At 41.8% G+C, this 27,240-nt stretch overlaps 1 protein-coding gene across 2 annotated transcripts; it reads right to left on the bottom strand.

Annotated features, from left to right (window-relative positions):
* Window positions 1-467: 467 nt before the first annotated feature.
* On the bottom strand, window positions 468-27,240 carry LOC308280576 (glycogenin-1-like). Of its 2 annotated transcripts, none has more exons than XM_080720903.1 (9): window positions 27,105-27,240; window positions 21,403-21,547; window positions 20,237-20,411; window positions 18,396-18,558; window positions 15,613-15,739; window positions 13,871-14,072; window positions 11,933-12,115; window positions 3,954-4,142; window positions 468-1,127 (listed from the first exon to the last, which is right to left on the bottom strand). In XM_080720903.1, exons 1-9 carry the CDS (start codon window positions 27,109-27,111, stop codon window positions 990-992), a joined length of 1,329 nt encoding a protein of 442 aa, XP_080577029.1. In that variant the 5' UTR covers window positions 27,112-27,240; the 3' UTR covers window positions 468-989. The 2 variants fall into 2 exon arrangements, with proteins under 2 accessions (XP_080577029.1, XP_080577030.1); XM_080720904.1 differs by having other exon boundaries at window positions 11,990-12,115.

The raw sequence follows: 27,240 nt of genomic DNA, 5'->3' as shown, positions 1-27,240 counted from the left end.
AAAGGAAGGATATCACACTGGGCGTGTCCCAGCGTGGTACCGGGGTATTGCACATGCGCAGTGTTAACAGGAACTGCCATGGTGGAGTGTTCCAGCAGAGGCACTAGATAAAAAAGATCATGATCCGTTCTCAGTAGAGCGAGGTGTGTGTTTGTTTTGTTTTGTTCTCTCTCCACTCATCACCTAAGCAGCTTCTTATATTTTCTGCATAGTGCTGTGTTTTTTTTTTTTAAAGGTTCCCAATTGAAACAAGGCCAAGGCTCTTTGGAGGTGTTTATCCTTTTAATTGACCTTGTACCAGCTGTTATGAAACTACCTTTTCCTATGCAAACTTCTAATAAAGTTTTAAATCAATCAACTGTGGGAAATAATTGGTCTTCTTATATAATCCTGTACTTTGAAGTATATGTCTTAGAACTTGTACTGTGTGCCGTACTTGTAGTCAGACTAATGTATGGTGCAAAAAATTCAACAGACCGCACAATTTAATTTATTTATAAGCACTTACACAAAATATCAGTAAAACAGCAGTAGATTAGAATCCGATGGATTTCTATAACTTATATTCATTCAGGATATGCAACACATAGTTGTGCCTATTAAGGCACTACTTGTTTTGTGGCCTAAGAACATTTAGCAAAGAGCAAGTCCCCAGCAGGCACTTAAAGCAGGACAAAACAAACACTACCATTTAATGGTCACACGCCGCCATCTACTGAGCCAAAGTGTAGGTGCGGGCCAGATTGTATGTGCAATACCCCCGGTACCACGCTGGGACACGCCCAGTGTGATATCCTTCCTTTTTATCGTAGGGTCAATCCAGGAAGCGGTCCAGTTTCCTGTTCCTGTTTACTCCAGGAAGCGGTCCAGTTTCCTGTTCCTGTTTACTCCAGGAAGCGGTCCAGTTTCCTGTTCCTGTTTACTCCAGGAAGCGGTCCAGTTTCCTGTTCCTGTTTACTCCAGGAAGCGGTCCAGTTTCCTGTTCCTGTTTACTCCAGGAAGCGGTCCAGTTTCCTCTGGATGTTGTGGAAGGCGTGGCGGCCCAGGTAGTCTGCCTGGCCCTCTTCCCACTGCCGCCGCTGCTCCTGCTGCTCTGTCTGCCACGCTTCAGATGGAACCACCGCCGCCTGCGGGGGGGGGGGGAAACCAACAAAACATGTCAATCTGGATAGAAGCTGCATTTACCCAGGTACTGTAGGCCACTAATACGTCATAGTACGTTTGGAATTGCTGCTACTCGTTTTTTTTTTTTCCGGCTCAAGGCGAAGCAAGTGGGAGTCTTTTTTTGACGCCAGCTACAGCTAAAGTTGGAGGCAACTTTGATTGGCTCCCACAAAGTATGTCAAGGGAGTTGGGTTTGACAAAGTTCAGAGGTGATAGTAGACACCTTTATGAACACATTTGTGAAGAAAGCTAGTGATTTAGATTTAGTTCCCAGATTGGTCTGGCAATAGGCTAACTTTCCCTAACTATGTGGGTGATAGAACAGGTCTAAACATACAGGTTCTGTGTTGTTCAGGGACGTGCTGGGCCCCTGATTCAGCCCGGGAAAAAGAGTTAGAGAGGCCCTCAATGCAGGCCATCGCTGCTGCTACTCAAAGATTTGCCATTTCAGATCATGACAAGTGACAAGCCAGTGGGCCAATTACATGAGTTACATTTGGTCATTGTCGGGTGGAAACCTTGTATGTCCAAAAAATGATTTAAACAAGTGAAAACAGCCGATCTACAAGCAAACAACGCCTCGCGGATCTGCTGTTTTCACTACTTTTGTGCGACAGCCTTGTATGATGAATCAGGGCTTTGCTTTGCGAAAAAATGTACACATTTGAAACTTGGAGATGCGAGGTTTCTGCCCGACAGTTACGATTTACTTTGTTGGCCGCCCAGCCCCCAAAATGGAACGAAGGACGACATTTTATTTTTATTTATTTTTCCTAATGGCCAGCCTGGACCGGCCGGGAATGAACCGGCCGTTCGGGAGTTGTCCCGCTTTTCCCAATGGCAGCACGTCCCTGGTGTTGTGCTCTAGTGTGGGTGATAGAACAGGTCTAAACATACAGGTTGTGTGTTGTTCTCTAGTGTGGGTGATAGAACAGGTCTTAACATACAGGTTGTGTGTTGTTCTCTAGTGTGGCTGATAGAACAGGTCTAAACGTACATGTTGTGTGTTGTTCTCTAGTGTGGCTGATAGAACAGGTCTAAACATACAGGTTGTGTGTTGTTCTCTAGTGTGGCTGATAGAACAGGTCTAAACATACAGGTTGTGTGTTGTTCTCTAGTGTGGGTGTTAGAACAGGTCTAAACATACAGGTTGTGTGTTGTTCTCTAGCGTGGGTGATAGAACAGGTCTAAACATACAGGTTGTGTGTTGTTCTCTAGTGTGGGTGATAGAACAGGTCTAAACATACAGGTTGTGTGTTGTTCTCTAGTGTGGGTGATAGAACAGGTCTTAACATACAGGTTGTGTGTTGTTCTCTAGTGTGGCTGATAGAACAGGTCTAAACGTACATGTTGTGTGTTGTTCTCTAGTGTGGCTGATAGAACAGGTCTAAACATACAGGTTGTGTGTTGTTCTCTAGTGTGGCTGATAGAACAGGTCTAAACATACAGGTTGTGTGTTGTTCTCTAGTGTGGGTGTTAGAACAGGTCTAAACATACAGGTTGTGTGTTGTTCTCTAGTGTGGCTGATAGAACAGGTCTAAACATACAGGTTGTGTGTTGTTCTCTAGTGTGGGTGATAGAACAGGTCTAAACATACAGGCTGTGTGTTGTTCTCTAGTGTGGGTGATAGAACAGGTCTAAACATACAGGTTGTGTGTTGTTCTCTAGTGTGGCTGATAGAACAGGTCTAAACATACAGGTTGTGTGTTGTTCTCTAGTGTGGGTGATAGAACAGGTCTAAACATACAGGTTGTGTGTTGTTCTCTAGTGTGGCTGATAGAACAGGTCTAAACGTACAGGTTGTGTGTTGTTCTCTAGTGTGGGTGATAGAACAGGTCTAAACGTACAGGTTGTGTTGTTCTCTAGTGTGGGTGATAGAACAGGTCTAAACATACAGGTTGTGTGTTGTTCTCTAGTGTGGGTGATAGAACAGGTCTAAACGTACAGGGTGTGTGTTGTTCTCTAGTGTGGGTGATAGAACAGGTCTTAACATACAGGTTGTGTGTTGTTCTCTAGTGTGGGTGATAGAACAGGTCTAAACGTACAGGTTGTGTTGTTCTCTAGTGTGGGTGATAGAACAGGTCTAAACATACAGGTTGTGTGTTGTTCTCTAGTGTGGGTGATAGAACAGGTCTAAACATACAGGTTGTGTGTTGTTCTCTAGTGTGGGTGATAGAACAGGTAAACATACAGGTTGTGTGTTGTTCTCTAGTGTGGGTGATAGAACAGGTCTAAACATACAGGTTGTGTGTTGTTCTCTAGTGTGGGTGATAGAACAGGTCTAAACATACAGGTTGTGTGTTGTTCTCTAGTGTGGGTGATAGAACAGGTCTAAACGTACAGGTTGTGTGTTGTTCTCTAGTGTGGGTGATAGAACAGGTCTAAACATACAGGGTGTGTGTTGTTCTCTAGTGTGGGTGATAGAACAGGTCTAAACATACAGGTTGTGTGTTGTTCTCTAGTGTGGGTGATAGAACAGGTCTAAACATACAGGGTGTGTGTTGTTCTCTAGTGTGGGTGATAGAACAGGTCTAAACATACAGGTTGTGTGTTGTTCTCTAGTGTGGGTGATAGAACAGGTCTAAACATACAGGGTGTGTGTTGTTCTCTAGTGTGGGTGATAGAACAGGTCTAAACATACAGGTTGTGTGTTGTTCTCTAGTGTGGTGATAGAACAGGTCTAAACATACAGGTTGTGTGTTGTTCTCTAGTGTGGTGATAGAACAGGTCTAAACATACAGGTTGTGTGTTGTTCTCTAGTGTGGCTGATAGAACAGGTCTAAACGTACAGGTTGTGTGCTGCTCTCAGAGGTTCCCTGGGGTCCCTGGGTTTCTCCAGGAGGGTGGTCCTGGGGTCCCTGGGTTTCTCCAGGAGGGTGGTCCTGGGGTCCCTGGGTTTCTCCAGGAGGGTGGTCCTGGTTCCCCGTCCCTCGCTGGTCCCTCAACAGCAGGTCTTCTGCTTGTGAACGCTGCACACCCTGCAAACCCAGAGTCAAAACCAACAAAGGGTCAAACTCTTTTTTTCTGCTATACCACCAAAATGTGGAAAGCCTTACCGAAGGCCATAAAGGAGTGTGGATCACTAGCATCCTTTAAAATTGCCCTGAAAAACCACTTACAGGCAGCAGCCGTTCGCAACTGGTAAAAAAAAACTAACCTAGCCCAACCCTACCCTCCCCTGCCCCTTCTTTGTATATACTTACTGTTTGTTTAGACCCTTTTTTTTTTGTTCTCTCATTTTTCTTTTCTTTACATATCTACTGCATAGTACTGTGTTCTATTCGTCTGTCATTCAATGTTATATGAGATACTTAAATGGTTTCCTGTGGAAATAAGCTTAGTCTTTTCATGGATCTCCTTTTAGTAGACCTTGTACCAGTGAACTGTGCCGTCATGAAACTGTACCTTTTCCTATGCAAACTTCTAATAAAGTCTTCAATCAATCACTCAAACACATTGTTGTTGTCCCCAAAAAAACATGGTTATGATGTTCTGAGAGACTAGAGTGTTTGTTCAGTTAAAACATGGTTATGATGTTCTGAGAGACTAGAGTGTTTGTTCAGTTAAAACATGGTTATGATGTTCTGAGATAGACTAGAGTGTTTGTTCAGTTAAAACATGGTTATGATGTTCTGAGATAGACTAGAGTGTTTGTTCAGTTAAAACATGGTTATGATGTTCTGAGAGACTAGAGTGTTTGTTCAGTTAAAACATGGTTATGATGTTCTGAGATAGACTAGAGTGTTTGTTCAGTTAAAACATGGTTATGATGTTCTGAGAGACTAGAGTGTTTGTTCAGTTAAAACATGGTTATGATGTTCTGAGAGACTAGAGTGTTTGTTCAGTTAAAACATGGTTATGATGTTCTGAGATAGACTAGAGTGTTTGTTCAGTTAAAACATGGTTATGATGTTCTGAGATAGACTAGAGTGTTTGTTCAGTTAAAACATGGTTATGATGTTCTGAGAGACTAGAGTGTTTGTTCAGTTAAAACATGGTTATGATGTTCTGAGATAGACTAGAGTGTTTGTTCAGTTAAAACATGGTTATGATGTTCTGAGATAGACTAGAGTGTTTGTTCAGTTAAAACATGGTTATGATGTTCTGAGATAGACTAGAGTGTTTGTTCAGTTAAAACATGGTTATGATGTTCTGAGATAGACTAAAGTGTTTGTTCAGTTAAAACATGGTTATGATGTTCTGAGAGACTAGAGTGTTTGTTCAGTTAAAACATGGTTATGATGTTCTGAGAGACTAGAGTGTTTGTTCAGTTAAAACATGGTTATGATGTTCTGAGATAGACTAGAGTGTTTGTTCAGTTAAAACATGGTTATGATGTTCTGAGAGAGACTAGAGTGTTTGTTCAGTTAAAACATGGTTATGATGTTCTGAGATAGACTAGAGTGTTTGTTCAGTTAAAACATGGTTATGATGTTCTGAGATAGACTAGAGTGTTTGTTCAGTTAAACATGGTTATGATGTTCTGAGATAGACTAGAGTGTTTGTTCAGTTAAAACATGGTTATGATGTTCTGAGATAGACTAGAGTGTTTGTTCAGTTAAAACATGGTTATGATGTTCTGAGATAGACTAGAGTGTTTGTTCAGTTAAAACATGGTTATGATGTTCTGAGATAGACTAGAGTGTTTGTTCAGTTAAAACATGGTTATGATGTTCTGAGAGAGACTAGAGTGTTTGTTCAGTTAAAACATGGTTATGATGTTCTGAGAGACTAGAGTGTTTGTTCAGTTAAAACATGGTTATGATGTTCTGAGATAGACTAGAGTGTTTGTTCAGTTAAACATGGTTATGATGTTCTGAGAGACTAGAGTGTTTGTTCAGTTAAAACATGGTTATGATGTTCTGAGATAGACTAGAGTGTTTGTTCAGTTAAAACATGGTTATGATGTTCTGAGATAGACTAGAGTGTTTGTTCAGTTAAAACATGGTTATGATGTTCTGAGATAGACTAGAGTGTTTGTTCAGTTAAAACATGGTTATGATGTTCTGATATAGACTAGAGTGTTTGTTCAGTTAAAACATGGTTATGATGTTCTGAGATAGACTAGAGTGTTTGTTCAGTTAAAACATGGTTATGATATTCTGAGATAGACTAGAGTGTTTGTTCAGTTAAAACATGGTTATGATGTTCTGAGATAGACTAGAGTGTTTGTTCAGTTAAAACATGGTTATGATGTTCTGAGAGACTAGAGTGTTTGTTCAGTTAAAACATGGTTATGATGTTCTGAGAGACTAGAGTGTTTGTTCAGTTAAAACATGGTTATGATGTTCTGAGAGACTAGAGTGTTTGTTCAGTTAAAACATGGTTATGATGTTCTGAGATAGACTAGAGTGTTTGTTCAGTTAAACATGGTTATGATGTTCTGAGATAGACTAGAGTGTTTGTTCAGTTAAAACATGGTTATGATGTTCTGAGATAGACTAGAGTGTTTGTTCAGTTAAAACATGGTTATGATGTTCTGAGATAGACTAGAGTGTTTGTTCAGTTAAAACATGGTTATGATGTTCTGAGATAGACTAGAGTGTTTGTTCAGTTAAAACATGGTTATGATGTTCTGAGATAGACTAGAGTGTTTGTTCAGTTAAAACATGGTTATGATGTTCTGAGATAGACTAGAGTGTTTGTTCAGTTAAAACATGGTTATGATGTTCTGAGATAGACTAGAGTGTTTGTTCAGTTAAAACATGGTTATGATGTTCTGATATAGACTAGAGTGTTTGTTCAGTTAAAACATGGTTATGATGTTCTGAGATAGACTAGAGTGTTTGTTCAGTTAAAACATGGTTATGATATTCTGAGATAGACTAGAGTGTTTGTTCAGTTAAAACATGGTTATGATGTTCTGAGATAGACTAGAGTGTTTGTTCAGTTAAAACATGGTTATGATGTTCTGAGAGACTAGAGTGTTTGTTCAGTTAAAACATGGTTATGATGTTCTGAGAGACTAGAGTGTTTGTTCAGTTAAAACATGGTTATGATGTTCTGAGAGACTAGAGTGTTTGTTCAGTTAAAACATGGTTATGATGTTCTGAGATAGACTAGAGTGTTTGTTCAGTTAAACATGGTTATGATGTTCTGAGATAGACTAGAGTGTTTGTTCAGTTAAAACATGGTTATGATGTTCTGAGATAGACTAGAGTGTTTGTTCAGTTAAAACATGGTTATGATGTTCTGAGATAGACTAGAGTGTTTGTTCAGTTAAAACATGGTTATGATGTTCTGAGATAGACTAGAGTGTTTGTTCAGTTAAAACATGGTTATGATGTTCTGAGATAGACTAGAGTGTTTGTTCAGTTAAAACATGGTTATGATGTTCTGAGATAGACTAGAGTGTTTGTTCAGTTAAAACATGGTTATGATGTTCTGAGATAGACTAGAGTGTTTGCTCAGTTAAAACATGGTTATGATGTTCTGAGATAGACTAGAGTGTTTGTTCAGTTAAAACATGGTTATGATGTTCTGAGAGACTAGAGTGTTTGTTCAGTTAAAACATGGTTATGATGTTCTGAGATAGACTAGAGTGTTTGTTCAGTTAAAACATGGTTATGATGTTCTGAGAGACTAGAGTGTTTGTTCAGTTAAAACATGGTTATGATGTTCTGAGATAGACTAGAGTGTTTGTTCAGTTAAAACATGGTTATGATGTTCTGAGATAGACTAGAGTGTTTGTTCAGTTAAAACATGGTTATGATGTTCTGAGATAGACTAGAGTGTTTGTTCAGTTAAATGACAACTTTGTTTTTTTCACAACAAGGGTTCATATTTTAGATTGTAATTTTAGAGAATTACAATCTTTTACTGCTTTCTATCGTTTTTAGCGATGTTAGTATTTTGATTTCAGTGGGTGGGGGCATGCGTACAAGTGGCTAAAAATATGTCTATTTAGACACTGGTGATTTCTTTGTTACTATTTACCAGCCCCCATAAGTCACATCATGCCCATGAAAGATTGCGGTGCATCTTGGGAAGGGGCTTATTGTGTCTAAAAAGACAGATTTAGCCACTTGCATGCATGCCCGCATGCATGCAAATCAAAATTGTTAAAATCACTAAAACAACAGAAAGAAGTAACTGAAAACATTTTAACACTTATCTTTTCTCTTCTCTAATGACTATCTAAAATATGAAAGTTAAAAAACAAAGTTGCACTGTAACAAATTTCCACCTTAAAATTACAGTAACAGCACAAGCAGAAGCTCAAATACTGACAAATCAAATTCTGACATTATGTCAGTCAGCATGCCTAGGCAGACACGTGGATATGACACATTTAGCAGTTTTAGCTTCCAAAAGCTTAACATTTCCCCTGGAAATGCTTTATCCAGCATGCTTTGCATGCTGTCCCTTGCATGCTGTCCCAGCATGCTTTGCACAGGTGAAAATAACAGCATAAACTTTTAATTTACTGGAAAGGGTCGACTATTTTAACAGTATTGTACTGCTAAATTACCTTTTCTACTCCTGTGTGTTTAATGACAGCATACGCTGTTACTTAACAGGAAAGGGACAACAATTACAGTATTTTCTGGACTATAAGGCGCACCTGACTATAAGGCGCACTGTCAATGAATGGTCTATTTTCAAACTGTTTTCATATATAAGGCGCACCTGACTATAAGGCGCACATAATAGACACTACCGTTGCGTTATGCATCCAACAGATGGAGCTGTGCTAAAGGGAATGTCAATGGCAATGAATGATCCATATATAAGGCGCACTGGACTATAAGGCGCACTGTAGTTTTTTGAGAAAATTAAAGGCTTTTAAGTGCGCCTTATAGTCCGGAAAATACGGTAAACAGTATTTTACAATTTTGTGAAAAACAGTACAGATACTGTTGAAAATCCAACCTAAATTTACAGCAATTGGTTACAGTGTGTCCTTTGTTTCCCAAGTCTTTTAGTACAGAGGAAGATAATAGAGCAGATCCTCCCAGCCCCCTTCAGGGCTATGATGCCAGTTATAAACACCAGTATGGATCAGTGTGTCTGGGAGGTGATGAGCAGGGATGTACAACTCACTACATTTACACTTATACACAGGGAATACATGAAAGGTCCACCTACTGTAAAACAAAGTTGACCCAAACTCGTTTCCCAACGGGTCTGTGGCCTTAAGCTAGATGCAGAATAGACCGAAATCTAATCTTTGCTTCTGGGGGTCCCTGGAACAAAATATTTTGCGATAGGGGTCCATCCGTGGAACAAAATATTTTGAAATGGGGGTCCGCGGCCAAAAACCCATTTTGGGGGACCTTAACCACTGATAGGCACATTCTACAAATGTCTTCTAAATCAACAGTTTTCTGAAAATAAACTTATGTTGCTATAATTCTTTCCTCAAACTTTGTCATGTCAAGGACCCCCAGAATGATATGTATTTGGCCACGGACCCCCATCGCGAAATATTTTGTTCCAGGGACCCCCAAAGCAAAGATTTGATTTCGATCTATTCTGCATCTAGCTTAAGGCCACAGACCCGTTGGGAAACGAGTTTGGGTCGGCTTTGTTTTAGGTGGGCTTTTCCTGTTACCTACACAGGCTCATGGTAGCTTAGCGTGTTGTTGGTGGTGATGTGTGGGGGTTGTTGTGACTCATTTCTTTACATAATATAGAGCAGGGGTCTTCAACATGTTCAGGCCAAGGACCCCTTAGCTGAGAGAGAGAGATGAAGCAGGGACCCCCTAGTTGAGAGAGAGATGAAGCAGGGACCCCCTAGTTGAGAGAGAGATGAAGCAGGGACCACCTAGTTGAGAGAGAGATGAAGCAGGGACCCCCTAGTTGAGAGAGAGATGAAGCAGGGACCCCCTAGTTGAGAGAGAGATGAAGCAGGGACCACCTAGTTGAGAGAGAGATGAAGCAGGGACCCCCTAGTTGAGAGAGAGATGAAGCAGGGACCCCCTAGTTGAGAGAGAGATGAAGCAGGGACCCCCTAGTTGACAGAGAGATGAAGCAGGGACCACCTAGTTGACAGAGAGATGAAGCAGGGACCCCCTAGTTGAGAGAGAGAGATGAAGCAGGGACCCCTTAGTTGAGAGAGAGATGAAGCAGGGACCCCCTAGTTGAGAGAGAGATGAAGCAGGGACCACCTAGTTGAGAGAGAGATGAAGCAGGGACCCCCTAGTTGACAGAGAGATGAAGCAGGGACCACCTAGTTGACAGAGAGATGAAGCAGGGACCCCCTAGTTGAGAGAGAGAGATGAAGCAGGGACCCCTTAGTTGAGAGAGAGATGAAGCAGGGACCCCCTAGTTGAGAGAGAGAGATTAAGCAGGGACCACCTAGTTGAGAGAGAGATGAAGCAGGGACCCCCTAGTTGACAGAGAGATGAAGCAGGGACCACCTAGTTGACAGAGAGATGAAGCAGGGACCCCCTAGTTGAGAGAGAGATGAAGCAGGGACCCCCTAGTTGAGAGAGAGATGAAGCAGGGACCACCTAGTTGACAGAGAGATGAAGCAGGGACCCCCTAGTTGAGAGAGAGAGATGAAGCAGGGACCCCTTAGTTGAGAGAGAGATGAAGCAGGGACCCCCTAGTTGACAGAGAGATGAAGCAGGGACCACCTAGCTGATAGAGCGATGAAGCAGGGACCCCCACAACCTTTTCATCTCTACATCTATAAACTGTGTTGCAGATTGTCATGGATTTCATAGGTAGATTCATAGACTTGTTTGACTGCACCGTCATCAGTCTATGTTGGATTTGTGTTTTTGTGTTTTAACCACTTAAATTGTCGATACTTTGTAAACTTGACCTATCATTCGGTACTTGGTCTGCTCTTTTTTACCTCCACACCCAACCTTTGCCGAAAATAGCCGATCTACAAGCCCTCAACATTTGGCCAAAGTTCTCCATGGAATAGGGACGCGAGTGTTCAAGAGGTCAATCTAAAAGAATGATCCTATCACATAAAGATTTGACAGCCCTCCTGTAGTAACTCTGAGGACCCCCTAGGGGTCCCCCTGGACCCCCTGTTGAAGACCCCTGCAATAGATTAATAATGTCCCAGGCTCATGGTTACAGCGTAGCATTGCACCAAACACAGTGCTTGGAGATCAGCTATTCCCAAATCACTGAGCCTGTTACTGTTAGCTTTAACCTGGAGACTCTTGAATGAATCCTTCTTTGCACAATGAATCCCACAGAATAAGAAACGGAGAGACAAACACGTAGACACGCACGCACGCACGCAGGCAGGCAGGCAGGCAGGCACGCACGCACGCACGCACGCACGCACGCACGCACGCACGCACGCACACACACAACAAAATCTAAAGAAACAATGTGCTAATGTTCTAGACGGGTGGTTCCCAAACTTCTCATTTTTTAGAGTCGAGCCCAAAAGAGAAATTAGATTGCCAGGGATCCTACTGATAATAGCAGATCTACAAGCACAAAAAAAAAAGAAAAAAAAAAACTATTATGCAATACTTTTGAAAAATGTTGGAATTGTTTTTTAATTGATGGAAATACTTTTTGACTATCTTTTGGCGTTGTGAGCTTGTAGATCGTCTATTTTCGGCAAAGAGCTTTGGTGTAGAGGGGGAAAAAGAGCAGACTAAGTACAGAGTGAAAGGTCAAATTTGATAAGCATTGACGGTTCAAGTGGTTAAATATCTGAAAACACAAATTGACATGAACCCTAAATACAATGGCGATGTGATAAGGTTTGCGCTGTCCCTGCTTCATCTCTCTCTCAACTAAGGGGTCCTCGGCCTGAAAAAGTTTAAGACCCCTGGTCCAGACTCACCGTGTCTCTCATGGTGTGTGTGTGCGGCTGTGGTGTGGTCCTCTGGTCAGGACTCACCGTGTCTCTCATGGTGTGTGTGTGCGGCTGTGGTGTGGTCCTCTGGGCGACAGAGAAACGGGCCAGCAGCGAGGTGGACGCGTCCAGGTTCTCCTTGAAGGACGCCTTGGCTTCACCACGGAGACTCTGGTGGGACCAGGAGGGACAGACAGACAGAGAGAGAGACAGAGAGAGAGAGACAGACAGACAGAGAGACAGACAGAGAGACAGACAGAGAGACAGAGAGACAGAGAGACAGACAGAGAGACAGAGAGACAGAGAGACAGAGAGACAGAGAGAGAGAGAGAGAGAGGGATGCTCGTTCACTACAATGCCTGTTGGACTCTGGCACTCTGCCGCTGTGTGTGTGTGTGTGTGTGTGTGTGTGTGTGTGTGTGTGTGTGTGTGTGTGTGTGTGTGTGTGTGTGTGTGTGTGTGTGTGTGTGTGTGTGTGTGTGTGTGTGTGTGTGTGCGTGCGTGCGTGCGTGCGTGCGTGCGTGCGTGCATGCGTGTGTGTGCAGATAAAACCACAGCACGTCATACAACGTACAGAACATACGCAACGCAGCAACGCATGCACAAATATTGACTTTGAAAAAGGCCAGCCTCGAGTTCACTGGATGTGTTCTCTGTAGTTTACTGGTATGTTGTTAACATGTTGGCCTCTTATAACCCACACACTTACGACCAACTCATGTTTCTGCTGTTGTTATCCTGTGGTTCTCAAACCTTTTCCTGTCAAGCACCCCAAAAATGATATCTGGATATAATAATCTCCGTCTTCCCATCTCTTCACCCAACATAGCAATCTGCAAGCCCGCAGTGCCTTGTGAGCTTGTAGCTCTGCTACTCTCAAGAAGAGCCAAAGGTAAAGTTTACTAAGTATTGAGGGTTTAAAGTGTTCAAATGTCTGAAAATACACATCAGCATGAATCCAACATATTAACCCATTTAGTGCTCCTGAAATTAACGGGTTAAAATGTCCAGCGCGCCTCCCGCAGGCCCCATTCACAACCGTTGTCTTATTTTGAAGGCCAGAAGTCCATAGCGTAAACACTTCCAGTCTGACGTCATCGCGTCCTTCACCGGATTCGATCATTGTTTACGTGGTGTTGTGTAATGGCGGAACAGAGCTTTTCAACATGTGTAACATAAGCGAGCATCTATTGCCATCTGCGCTTTGAAAGTGTTGTTTTGAGATAATGGACATTAAAGATGAGATTCCCCGTCTGCCTCAATGTTATGGGATTACTATTTTGTGCTCGTGGATCCGTGATGATGATAAATCAGCGAGGGAGATCTGCTCGGGACCATCCGCCATTGTACTCGGTAGGATAACCGGCGTTACAGTAATATATTACTTTTCACGAGTATACTCGGGATCGGCACCATGTACTTTTCGAGTATTTTTCACGAGTATTCTCGGGATCGGCGCAAAATGAGTTAATAGAGAATAAAAACTGAATCAAACTTACAAAAAGATTGTTGACAGACAACTATGAAGCTACCTGTGAAATATATGAAAAAAGCTTAACTTGCAACACAATTTTACACAATATGTAGTGGGGGTCCCTCCCTGCTTCATCACTCTCTCAGCCCATTGAAGACCCCTGTTCTAAAGTTGACAATCCTATAGCCTACATCGATTTTTTTTTGTTGCATGCAACCATTAATTAGAAAGCTGAAAAAAGACGAGGGTACAACTTGTATCCTCGTCTTTTTTTCAGCTTTCTAAGTAATCGTTGCTGTCATGATTCCTCACCAGCCGGGGTGGCTTTGTCAGAGGCTTAAAAGACGATTAAATAAATACTTTATGAAATGTCTATGGATTAAATGCATGGGGGAAAACGCTTCCGACACCGGAGTGAGGGCGGGCGGGGCTTAAACTGCCATGCTCTATACCTGGTGGTGTGAGCTCCCAGCATCTCCACTGGAAGGTGTCTTCTGCAGTGGGACCGTGGGACTGAGGTACTCCTTCCACCAGAGGGCGACAAACCTCCCCGTGCCGTGTTCCGTGTGCTGTGCCTCAGCCTGTGCTCCGGCCCTGCAGTTCCACGGCTTGTTGGGACCCAGGAAGTGGACGATCTTAGCGTTGTGGCCAAATCTGAGAGGAGGCAGAAATACACCTCACTGTCCAGCATCTTCCAAGTAAAACCTGGTGGCTGATCATGGTAGTGGTTCTTCTCTACCTATCTATCAGTTACTACTGGTTAGTGTGGTTCTTCTCTACCTATCTATCAGTTACTACTGGTTAGTGTGGTTCTTCTCTACCTATCTATCAGTTACTACTGGTTAGTGTGGTTGCCCTGTACTTGTCTGACTTCTTCCATCTTTCTTTCCAGATACACTTTATTTTGCTGCGCTGTTTTTGGGCCATAATGTAAAATCGACCGGCTTCATATTCTGAGAACTTTAGCCGAAAATAGCAGATCTACAAGCTTGTAGATCGGCTATTTTCGGCAAAGAGGTTTGGTGTAGAGGGGAAAAAGAGCAGACTAAGTACAGAGTGAAAGGTCAAGTTTATTAAGAATTGACGGTTTATGAGGTTAAATATCTGAAAACACACATTGACAGGAATCCAAAATACACTGATGATTTGTGCTGTCAAACGATGAAACTATATGGAATCTATGAACAGGTTGTGGGGGTCCCTGCTTCATCGCTCTCTCAACTAAGGGGTCCTTGGCCTGAAAACGTTGAAGACCTCTGGTATATATATGGGAACACTCACTGTTGTAAGGCAGGGAGGTAGCTGTACACCGTGTTGGTTGTGTATACTGTATAGCAGGGGTTCACAAACTTTTTTGTCTCAGGGCAACCCATACATATTCTTTTAATCCGAGGCACCCCTACATTATAATTTTCACTCCCAGCACCTTATATTTATAGCATATCGTCGTTGTCGGGTGGAAACCTTGTCCAAAAGCGTTCGTTTTGTATTTATCATCTATAAAATGTACTAAACTAGTGAAAACGGCAGATCTAAAAGCACACAACGCCTCGTACCGCGAGGCGTTGTGTGCTTGTAGATTGTCTGTTTTCACTAGTTTTGTGCGTCAGTCTTGTATGATGAAGCAGGGCTTTGCTTTACCAAAAGACGTACACATTTGAAACTTGGAGGTGCGAGGTTTCTGCCTGACAGTGACAATATTTTAGTGATTATGTTGCGACGAAAACGTTGAGATAATAGCCATTTTGGTTAGAACTGACTGAAAATAACTTTGTACTTCAAGTTTAAAATGTAACTAAATATTTTTTCAAGCGTCCAAATAAATTCCAAATATTATCAAATGATCTCGCGGCACAGGACTGCCGTCGCGGCACCCCAGGGTGCCCCGTCACCCACTTTGAAAACCCCTGCTGTATAGTAGGAACACTTACTGTTGTAAAGCAGGGAGGTAGCTGTACACCGTGCTGGTTGTGTATCTATAGTAACACTCACTGTTTAAGGCAGGGAGGTAGCTGTACACCGTGCTGGTTGTGTATACTGTATATACAGTAGTAACACTCACTGTTGTAAAGCAGGGAGGTAGATGTACACTGTGCTGGTTGTGTATCTATAGTAACACTCACTGTTGTAAAGCAGGGAGGTAGCTGTTCACTGTGCTGGTTGTGTATACTGTATATACAGTAGGAACACTCACTGTTGTAAAGCAGGGAGGTAGCTGTACACTGTGCTGGCGCTCAGGTTGTACACGAAGGGCAGACGTTTGCTGATGTCCTTCACGGCCCAGTCGCTGAAGAAGGTGTTCAACAAGCCCTGGTCTCCTCCTGTGGACCAGAACATGAGAACATGAGAACATGAGAACATGAGAACATGAGAAAATGAGAACATGAGAACATGAGAACAATGAGAACATGAGAACATGAGAGCATGAGAACATGAGAAGATAAGAACATGAGAACATGAGAACATGAGAAGATAAGAACATGAGAACATGAGAACATGAGAACATGAGAACAATGAGAACATGAGAAAATAAGAACATGAGAACATGAGAACAATGAGAACATGAGAACATGAGAACATGAGAAGATAAGAACATGAGAACATGAGAACATGAGAGCATGAGAGCATGAGAGCATGAGAACATGAGAACATGAGAACATGAACAGATAAGAACATGAGAACATGAAAAGATAAGAACATGAGAACATGAGAACAATGAGAACATGAGAACATGAGAACATGAGAAGATAAGAACATGAGAACATGAGAACATGAGAGCATGAGAGCATGAGAGCATGAGAACATGAGAACATGAACAGATAAGAACATGAGAACATGAAAAGATAAGAACATGAGAACATAAGAAATAAGAACATAAGAACATGAGAACATGAGAACATGAGAACATGAGAACATAAGAACATAAGAACAGGAGAAGGTGTTCAGCAGGCCCTGGTCTCCTCCTGTGGACCAGAACATGAGAACAGGAGAACATGAGAACATGAGAACATGAGAACAGGAGAACATGAGAACATGAGAACATGAGAACAGGAGAACATGAGAATATAAGAACATAAGAACATGAGAACATGAGAATATGAGAACATAAGGACATAAGAACATGAGAACATGAGAACATGAGAACAATAAGAACATGAGAACAGGAGAACATGAGAACATGAGAACAATAAGAACATGAGAACAGGAGAACATGAGAACATGAGAACAGGAGAACAGGAGAACATAGAACATGAGAACATGAGAACAGGAGAATAGGAGAACATAGAACATGTTAACATGAGAACAATAAGAACATGAGAACATGAGAACATGAGATAACATGAGAGAACATGAGAACATGAGAACATGAGAGAACATGAGAGAACATGAGAACATGAGAACAATAAGAACATGAGAACAATAAGAACATGAGAACTTAAGAACATAGAACATGAGAACATGAGAACATGAGAAGAAGAAGGTGTTCAAGGTGCCCTGGTCTCCTCCTGTGGACCAGAGTGATACCGCATGGGAACAGCTCAAACAACAGCCTCTTATTGTCACCGTTGTGCTCCTATACAACCTTTGTTTTGTCAACTTGGATGTTTATTACCCTGCTTGTCTTGAGAGTGTTTTTCGACAATTTTGGAAAATCTTTGCATCCCCTGGAAGGAGCTAAGCTCCAACATCTGGCTTTGTCTGTTTGTTTAAAGTGTGTTGTACGCCCAGGGTCACATTGGCCAACTTGGCCTACATCTGGCCTACATCTGGCCTACATGTGGTCGGGTCGTCCAAAATGGGTAGTATTGTGTTTTTGAATAAAATAAAACCTGGGACGCTTTTTTGGAGACAAAATAACTGCAATAAAAATTGTGACTGAGTGTGACACAGGGGCAGTCATTTCGGAAGCCACTACTTTAGACCACAGCTGAAATTACTTTTTTTTTTTTTTTTTTTTTTTCACTAAAAGCCACAAAAGCATTTCATAAATATCAGGCTACATTTCACTTAAACGCCAGAGCTTAACTCTGCATGTAAATAAGACTTTTTTTTATTAATGTGAGAGATCATGCAGGTCATTGCAGGTTAGAAATTTCTTTAGAACTTGAATATCTCAAAAGTAGTATTTCAGCATGGCATCATTCTATAAGCCATATCTTCAAAACTGTTGGGCCAATCTCCACAACCAACATATCAAAATTCAATGACTAGCCGTCAGCCGTGTTGGGACACAAATGTAAGAAAGTGATTTAGTACGGAATTCTCCTTTAATTGACTATTAATGAAAACCGGCACATCTTGTCTGTATCTCTGTTACGCCTGACACTGTGGTTCCCCTGACACATCCCCGTGACCGCACAGGTGACATCACCATGACACATCCATATAGGTATTCCCCAGAATCCCTTTTATGCCCATAAGGAGATCCATGATGCCATCAATATACATCACTGGCCAGATGGCCAAGACAGCCCATATATGTGTGGCTGGTTCAAATAGGCATTTATGGGCATAAAAGGGAAGTGATGTCATGGAAATCACTAACATAATCCCTTTTACACTGTATGCCCATATATGGAGATCCCTGATGTCATAAGCCCATATCTAACAGGACTTCATATGGGAATGCCCATATGGAGGAAGACAGTCCATATCTGTGTGGCTGGTTCAAACAGGGATCTCCATGTACTGTATGGGCATAAAAGGGATTGTATGTATGATGTCAGATGTGATAGACAGGATTTTCACATAACGAATAATTGTAAGCATGTTTGGGCTCTCACAGCATATCTCCATGGATCTCCATATATGGGTACCAGGGGTCTCCACTATGGGTAACTGGTCCGATATACATCACTGGCCAGATGGCCAAGAATTGGCGCGACCTCGCCACTTGTCGCCCTGATCTTACTATATAGTCTACTATAATAGTAGACTAATAGAGATTAATAGACTATTAGCGATGCAGTGACTGACCGTCAAAGCTCCCGTGCAGCCTGGCGTGCTCCAGCAGCCGTGCGTGGGTGTCCAGGGAGGGCCTGAACACAAACACCCCGGAGTTGAAGCAGTCTGGCCAGCCGGGGTCCGGGGCCGCAGACAGCTCCTCTCGCTCAAACAGCTCGTCTACGTTGCACAGAGCCTGGGAGAGAGAGAGAGAGAGAGGGCAGGTCAACCCATTAAGACAGGGGTCTTAAACGTATTCAGGCCAGGGACCCCTTAGCTGAGAGAGAGATGAAGCAGCAGGGACCCCCCCCCCCCCAACCTGTTCATAGATTCCATATAGTTTCATTGTTTGACAGCACAATCATCAGTGTTTTTAGGATTCATGTCAATTTGTGTTTTCAGATATTTAACCACTTGATCCGTCATTACTTAATAAACTTGACCTTTCACTCTGTACTTAGTCTGCTCTTTTTTCCCCTCTACACCAAACCACTTTCCCGGAAATATGCTGGGTGGTTGCGAGGCGTTGTGAGCATGTAGATCAGCTATTTTCACAATTTCTGCCTCTAATATTTGACAATTTAGCCAATGTTTATTTTGTAATAACATAAAATAAAAGGTATTAAAAAGTCCTTAAATTGTCACTTTAGACATGTGCATATTCCCTCTATACACTTAAACTTTATGTTGATTTGTTTACTGTTGAGTGAGAAATCAATGTTGCACATTAAGTTAATCATCTGGGGAACCCCCCCCAAAAATAATGTGGGGTGAGCCCCTGGGGGTCCCGACCCACAGGTTGAGAACCAGTGCTATAGTGAACATTGAACAGGATCCTGGGTTCAGCGCCACTCAGCTCATGACCTCACGACCTTCAAACATGACCTCACGACCTTCAAACATGCTGCCGTCTGAGCAGATTGTTCTGTTTGCTCTGAGCTGTGTGTGTGTGTGTGTGTGTGTGTGTGTGTGTGTGTGTGTGTGTGTGTGTGTGTGTGTGTGTGTGTGTGTGTGTGTGTGCGTGCGTGCGTGTGTGTGTGTGTGCGTGTCTGTGATGGCCTCTCATGTTCCCTTACATGTGTGGTCTCATGTACAGAAGCTCTGACCTCTTAAAGAGGTCCGTCTGTCGCAACGTGTGACGCACGGAACCGTCTCTGTCTGGTGGAAACCTCATATAACGTCCAAAAAAACCTTCAGGATTAAAATTCAAAAGCAGCAACAAACTCGCAATGCTCAAAATGCGGCGTGAAGACTTGATAATCTGCTACTTTTCCGGGTTTTGTGTGTCGCTGTTGTATGATCAAGTAACGCGTTAATTTACAAAAAATATATAATAATAATTATGGAGATGAAATGTTTCGGCCCTAACATCAACATAGAACAGGGGTCTTCAATGTTTTCAGGCCAAGGACCCCGTAGTTGAGAGAGAGATGAAGCAGGGACCCCCACAACCTGTTCATAGATCCCATATAGTGTCATTGTTTGACAGCACAATCATCAGTGTATTTTGGATTCATGTCAATTTGTGTTATCAGATATTTAACCACTTGACCCTTCAATACTTAATAAACTTGACCTTTCACTCTGTACTTAGTCTGCTCTTTTTCCCCTCTACACCAAACTCTTTGCCGAAAATAGCCGATTGCGAGGCGTTGTGAGCTTGTAGATCAGCTACTTTTGGCTTAAGATCTCCAAATATGAGCACTAGGGTTCAAGCGGTTCATATAAAAAAAGGAGAAACAAAGTTTCTATCACACAACAATTTGGAGGACCCCCTGTAGTAGCTCTGAGGACCCCCTACGGGTCCCAGACCCCCTGTTGAAGACCCCTGCTCTAGTGGATCCAATCAGGTTGCCAATCTTGAGGTGACTCACCAGTGTGTCCGCGTCCAGGAACACACACTTCCTGTACTGCAGCAGGGTCCAGCAGGTCAGCTTGGTGAAGGTGACGCCCAGCTCAGGACGTCCCAGGGAGGACAGGCGCTGGGGGTCCCTGCTGTCCAGCTGCTCCACCTGGAGCACCTCGTCAAACACCTGCTGCAGAGCAGCCCTGGAGGGGCACAAACATCACAGAGATTATATACAGTACAAACACCTGAAACATCACAGAGATTACATACAGTACAAACAGAGGCAGAAACATCACAGAGATTACATACAGTACAAACACCTGGAGGGGCACAAACATCACAGAGATTATATATAGTACAAACACCTGCACACATAGGGACTGTCCTACCGGCAAAGAACCGTTTGGGGTTCTTTCTCCCGCCTATGGGATGAACCAGAGGAGAGCTTTTCCACCGAGAACCGGAGTTGGTTTCCGAACCGTATAAATTGGTTCTGAACGGGAACCGCAAAATCCTTGGTTCCTCTGGTTCAATCTGGTTCAATCTGGTCCAATCTGGTTCAATCTGGTCCAATCTGGTTCAATCTGGTCCAATCTGGTTCAATCTGGTTCAATCATGGTTCAATCTGGTGGAAACGCAAGCCGGTTTGCGGCCGGATCACAAGAACGAACCAAAGGTTCCAAGAAAGTTGAACGGCACTGGTTCTTGAACCAAGGTTCTTTTGGTGGAAAAGGCTCCTTAAACATCAAAGGGGGCTTGAGCCCCTGTCCTTTTATCCGTTTGTAAAAAGTGCCCTCTCTCCAGACCATGAATGCAGTTATGGTGAAAGAAATGCAAATGCCCCCTCTTTCCATGCCATACCTGAAGGCAGCATTCAAGAGAATTGCCTTGTCCAAACTCTCCTGAACTTGAATGCAGCATCTTATGTAAGGATGTATTGTATTTAATCAGTTAGGTTCCAGTTGGGGCCAGGCCTTAATTTTCTGGCCCACTGAGAACTCTAGCCAGGAGGCCCAGCCAAGAGTTTATTGGACGAGTGGATTGGTGTCCTGGGGGTTTTAGCGAGGGTTCTGTCAGCATCCCTGTGTGTGTGTGTGTGTGTGTGTGTGTGTGTGTGTGTGTGTGCGTGTGTGCGTGCGTGCGTGGGTGCGTGCGTGCGTGCGTGTGTGTGTGTCTCTCTCTCTCTCTCACCGTGAGCCCGTGGAGACGTCCTGTGTGACCATCACGGTGATGTTCCGGGTGGTTCCGTGGCGTCTCAGGCTGCGTGCCAGCGCCGTGGCGCCCATGCAGTAGGCGTCCGTGGTGGCCAGCGTCACAAAGGCCTCGCTGCCGCCACCTGGTGGAGAGAGACGGTTACCATCTCACATTAATCTTTACACAAAATAACGTATCATTCGATGTACCCTCAATGACATGTTAAATATACGGTGAAGCAGCATTCTGCTTCCATGGGCCGACAGCCTGGAATAAACTTCCAGCACACCTAAGACAGGCAGGGCCCTATTATGATCCAGGTCTTATGCCTTATGCCTTAACTTCTTTGCCTTTTTTTTACTATTTTGTTTTTGTTTTTTAAATATTTCAAATAGCTGATCTGCAAGTTCACAACGTGCAGATGTAGATCAGCATTTGAAGTATTTAAAAATGTTTTTCAAAATAGTGGGAAAAAAAAGGTAAAGAAGTTAAGGCATAAGGCATAAGACCTGGATCATAATAGGGCCCGGGTGGGTGACGTGACAGCGTTTTCGCTGTCCTCAGTGTCAAACATGTATATATAAAAAATATATTTGTCAAAAACCTTCTGAATATTGTGCAGGACATTAAGCTTTATGTGAACTTACTCAAGATTAAAACATTTCATTCCTCATTTCTTCAGAATTTTCAACCAAACATGGCAAAACTCATATGGTGTGACTGTCCCGACCTTGTTTCTCAAAGTGGGAACTTGAATAAAACTAAGAAAAAGAATTGCTAAAATTCATTTAAAAATGAATTTAGGCTCACAAAAATGTCTATTTGTGAGCCTATATCTTTTCAAAGTCAAAGCATAATGTTTTCAGTCAATTCTGATCAAAAAGTCAGCTGGAAAATGACAAGTGCTGAGAGAACGAGAAAGTACAGGGAGAAACTAAACAATGACCCAGCAAGGAGAGAGGAGCCAAAGGGGCGAGACTGCATTTTCTACGAAGAGCAGGAGGTTGTCTGTGGCATAGCAGAACCGCAACAAGGCAGCCGGTTTGCTACCCTCACCAAATATGACTGGCTGATGTACAATACAGTCTAAATGTAAATCTAATCTGATCTAATACTTTTGTACTTTCACTCACTGGACTGGACAGTGGACAGTGTTAAGGTAGGACCCCAGACAAAAATAGCGAAAAATAGCTGATCTACAAGCTCTCAACGAGTCGTGCTGCGAGAGCTTGTAGATCAGCTATTTTCGGAGTTGCACAACCCAGCACTCTTTAGCTAGTAGAGATGTGGTGTAACGTCATGATTCCTAAATACATTTGTTCAACACAAAATGCTGTGTTCAAGTTCAAGAGACTTCGGAAAAAAGCAATTCACCTGAATGCTGAGTTCTGTTTCCACTAATTGTGTTAATAAAATGTTGCCTTGGCTCCAAGTGTGGCTATGCGCCTTATTGTCTCTTTAAGATCCTTCTGCCGTGGGCCGGCAGAATACTTAGGTGATAGGTGTGCGTAGCATTCCTGTGCACATCCTCATCATCCATCTACTACTACAATTCTTTCTTATCCCATGTTAAAGCCCTACAATAATATCCTGTTCAGAAATATTAAGGCCATGTTATTTAATGTTAAAGGGCCTACACCATGCTTTTAAAACTATATTTTTTGTATAAATATATGCTCAAAATTGAGTCTTAGACAGGTTTTAACCCTCAACAAACACTCTGACCATTATTTTTGTTTGTTCTAGCTCTACTATAATGAGGCTCTCCAGCTGCAATACCAAAACGGCCTCTGTTTGCTCAGGGGCGCATCTAGTGGGGTTTTTCCAGAAAAAAAAAAGTTTTTTGAAAAAAAAGTTTTTTGAAAAAAAAAAGGTTTTTGAAAAAAAAAAGTTTTTTGAAAAAAAAAAAAAGTTTTTTGAAAAAAAAGGCATAAGACCTGGATCATAATAGGGCCCGGGTGGGTGACGTGACAGCGTTTTCGCTGTCCTCAGTGTCAAACATGTATATATAAAAAATATATTTGTCAAAAACCTTCTGAATATTGTGCAGGACATTAAGCTTTATGTGAACTTACTCAAGATTAAAACATTTCATTCCTCATTTCTTCAGAATTTTCAACCAAACATGGCAAAACTCATATGGTGTGACTGTCCCGACCTTGTTTCTCAAAGTGGGAACTTGAATAAAACTAAGAAAAAGAATTGCTAAAATTCATTTAAAAATGAATTTAGGCTCACAAAAATGTCTATTTGTGAGCCTATATCTTTTCAAAGTCAAAGCATAATGTTTTCAGTCAATTCTGATCAAAAAGTCAGCTGGAAAATGACAAGTGCTGAGAGAACGAGAAAGTACAGGGAGAAACTAAACAATGACCCAGCAAGGAGAGAGGAGCCAAAGGGGCGAGACTGCATTTTCTACGAAGAGCAGGAGGTTGTCTGTGGCATAGCAGAACCGCAACAAGGCAGCCGGTTTGCTACCCTCACCAAATATGACTGGCTGATGTACAATACAGTCTAAATGTAAATCTAATCTGATCTAATACTTTTGTACTTTCACTCACTGGACTGGACAGTGGACAGTGTTAAGGTAGGACCCCAGACAAAAATAGCGAAAAATAGCTGATCTACAAGCTCTCAACGAGTCGTGCTGCGAGAGCTTGTAGATCAGCTATTTTCGGAGTTGCACAACCCAGCACTCTTTAGCTAGTAGAGATGTGGTGTAACGTCATGATTCCTAAATACATTTGTTCAACACAAAATGCTGTGTTCAAGTTCAAGAGACTTCGGAAAAAAGCAATTCACCTGAATGCTGAGTTCTGTTTCCACTAATTGTGTTAATAAAATGTTGCCTTGGCTCCAAGTGTGGCTATGCGCCTTATTGTCACTTTAAGATCCTTCTGCCGTGGGCCGGCAGAATACTTAGGTGATAGGTGTGCGTAGCATTCCTGTGCACATCCTCATCATCCATCTACTACTACAATTCTTTCTTATCCCATGTTAAAGCCCTACAATAATATCCTGTTCAGAAATATTAAGGCCATGTTATTTAATGTTAAAGGGCCTACACCATGCTTTTAAAACTATATTTTTTGTATAAATATATGCTCAAAATTGAGTCTTAGACAGGTTTTAACCCTCAACAAACACTCTGACCATTATTTTTGTTTGTTCTAGCTCTACTATAATGAGGCTCTCCAGCTGCAATACCAAAACGGCCTCTGTTTGCTCAGGGGCGCATCTAGTGGGGTTTTTCCAGAAAAAAAAGTTTTTTGAAAAAAAAGTTTTTTGAAAAAAAAGTTTTTTGAAAAGTTTTTTTAAAAAAATTTTTTGACAGTTTTTGAAAAAAAAAATTTTTTGAAAAAAATATTTTTTTTGAAAAAAAAAGTTTTGAAAAAAAAATTTTTTTTGAAAAAAAAAGTTTTGAAAAAAAAAAGTTTTGGAAAAAAAAGTTTTGAAAAAAAAAATTTTTGAAAAAAAACTTGAAATTTTTTTTTTAATTTTTTATTTTTTTTTACTGAAAAAAAAAAAACGGGAATCCGTGTGACGTCACACGGATCAACTCTCAGAACAGCACTGTTCTGAGAACCCGTGGAAAGCTTTTCATCTCTGTCTTCCCAAAACCAGAGAAAGACACAATGTACAGAAATAGGACTTTGTGAGGATAGAAGGTGCCAGTGGGACCCCAAAAAAAGGTTTTAAAATAGAAAAAGTGAAAATTCATGGTGTAGGTCCTTTAAAGCAATTTTACTGTTGCTGTTTTTCCTGGGTAATTGTTTAATCAATCAGTAATGTTCAGTACTCACTAATAGGTAGGTTAAAACACAGTTTGCTTTGACACATGAAGATATGATCATACGGTGTGACACTAAATCATTTGGTGTGACATTCCAAATAGTGAATGAAACCAAACAAAAACGTGAGTAACTTAAGAAAGGTGTACTCCATTTTCATTTTATGAACAATTATTGTCATGTCACACCATATGACGATTTTAGGCACAAGTACAACAAACTGCTGAATAAAGTCTGATTCCAATAAAATCTCTAAAAACAAAATGTGTTTCCATAAGGTTGAGAGTGAGTAGAACAAAAGTAAATAATTGTTATGCCTGCTATTTCAAGTTTTTTTTAAAACACATTTTTTGGGGCGTCACGTCACTGACACCGCAGTGCATCTCATATGGACCCCAGGAGGACTGGCAGCGAATGGGGATCCAATAAACAAAACCTGCACAGGGGTTGACACTAAGGTCTCAGAGGTACTTGCCCGTTGGGCAAGTACAGGTCATGTTCTACTTTCCCAAAGTTCTTGCCCACTTGCCCGAAAAGTAAATTGTCAATTATAAAATGATAGGTAACATTTGAATTACCGTTTTTACTTCCTGGGGCTGTGCTTTAAAAAAATGCCATATCTAATCTTGTATGCCAAATACCTACATAACTATGAATATGCCTATGGGTTATTTTAACAGTGAAAAACATTATAGGTAAACAGTGCTCTTATTTTACATTCCAGACTAGGAGACAGAGCACTCTTGCAACGTTCAGTTGTTTAGACAGACACAGTATCTTGCTTATAGACGGTTACGTCCCCTCTCAAACAAGCACTTGCCCTGTCGGGCAACCTGAAAGTAAACTCCACCTGCCCCACAGCTTTTTTTACCTGCCAGGGGCAGGTGGGCAAGCCTTAGTGTCAATGCCTGCTGCATGTTCAAAAAACTAAAACAAAACGCTCATAGTTTGTTTATTTCAAAACAGTCACCGCGTGTGGAAAGAAACGACATTTATCGGTACATTTAATGACTTTAACCATTATTTTATGCTTTAACTATAAAAAAAAAATAGCTTGTAGATCTGCTATTTTTGAAACATTCTTGAAAATGTGTTCAAGTCTTTGAATATTTTGACCCGATTCTATAAATGTCTTCTAAATCAGTGGTTCTCAAACCTATTCACGTCAGGGACCCCCAAAATTACAGGTATTTGGCCCCGGACCCCCATCTCAAAATATGTTGTTCCAGGGACCCCCCCAGAAGCAAACATTTGAGTCACAAATGTTCGCTTTGAAAAAGATATATTCAAAGATTTGCTAAAGCAATTCACGATTAAAAAAACAGCGGCGCTCGGTGCCGTGTGTTTGCAGATCTGCTATTTTTCAATAGCTAAAGTATAAAATCATTCCAGGTCTTAAAGGGTTAAACACACTTTAGTACAGGGGTCTTCAACAGGGGGTCTGGGACCCCAAGGGGTCCTCAGAGTTACTACAGGGGGTCCTCCAAATCTTTGTGTGATAGAAATTAGTTTTTTCCGTTTTTCATATTAACCACTTGAACCCTAGTGTCCATATTCTGAGAACTTTAGCCAAAAATAGCAGATCTACAAGCTCTTGTAGATCGGCTATTTTCTGCAAAGAGGTTTGGTGTAGAGGGGAAAAAGAGCAGAGTACAGAGTGAAAGGTCAAGTTTATTAAGTATTGACGGTTCAAGTGGTTAAATATCTGGAAACACAAATTCACCTGAATCCAAAACATACTGATGATTGTGCTGTCAAACAATGAAACTATATGGAATCTATGAACAGGTTGTGGGGGTCCCTGCGTCATCTCTCTCTCAACTAAGGGGTCCTTGGCCTGAAAACGTTGAAGACGCCTGCTTTAGTACTTTTTACACCACTCTCCAAATAAAACATAAAGTCACCTACCTTCCATTCTGAGGGTCTGAGGAGTGAGTCTCTCTCTCGGTTAAATTTTGAGACTCGGTTCGAGGCAATCTTAGGATGATCACAGAACGACTCCCTCACACGTTCTCAGACAAGAACCTTTAACAGTGATCTACAG

Source organism: Nannobrachium achirus (assembly GCF_963921795.1).
Source record: "Nannobrachium achirus genome assembly, chromosome: 24".
NCBI lineage: Eukaryota > Metazoa > Chordata > Actinopteri > Myctophiformes > Myctophidae > Nannobrachium > Nannobrachium achirus.
The sequence above is the reverse complement of the archived record's forward strand: the minus strand, read 5'-3'. Positions and strand labels throughout refer to the sequence as shown.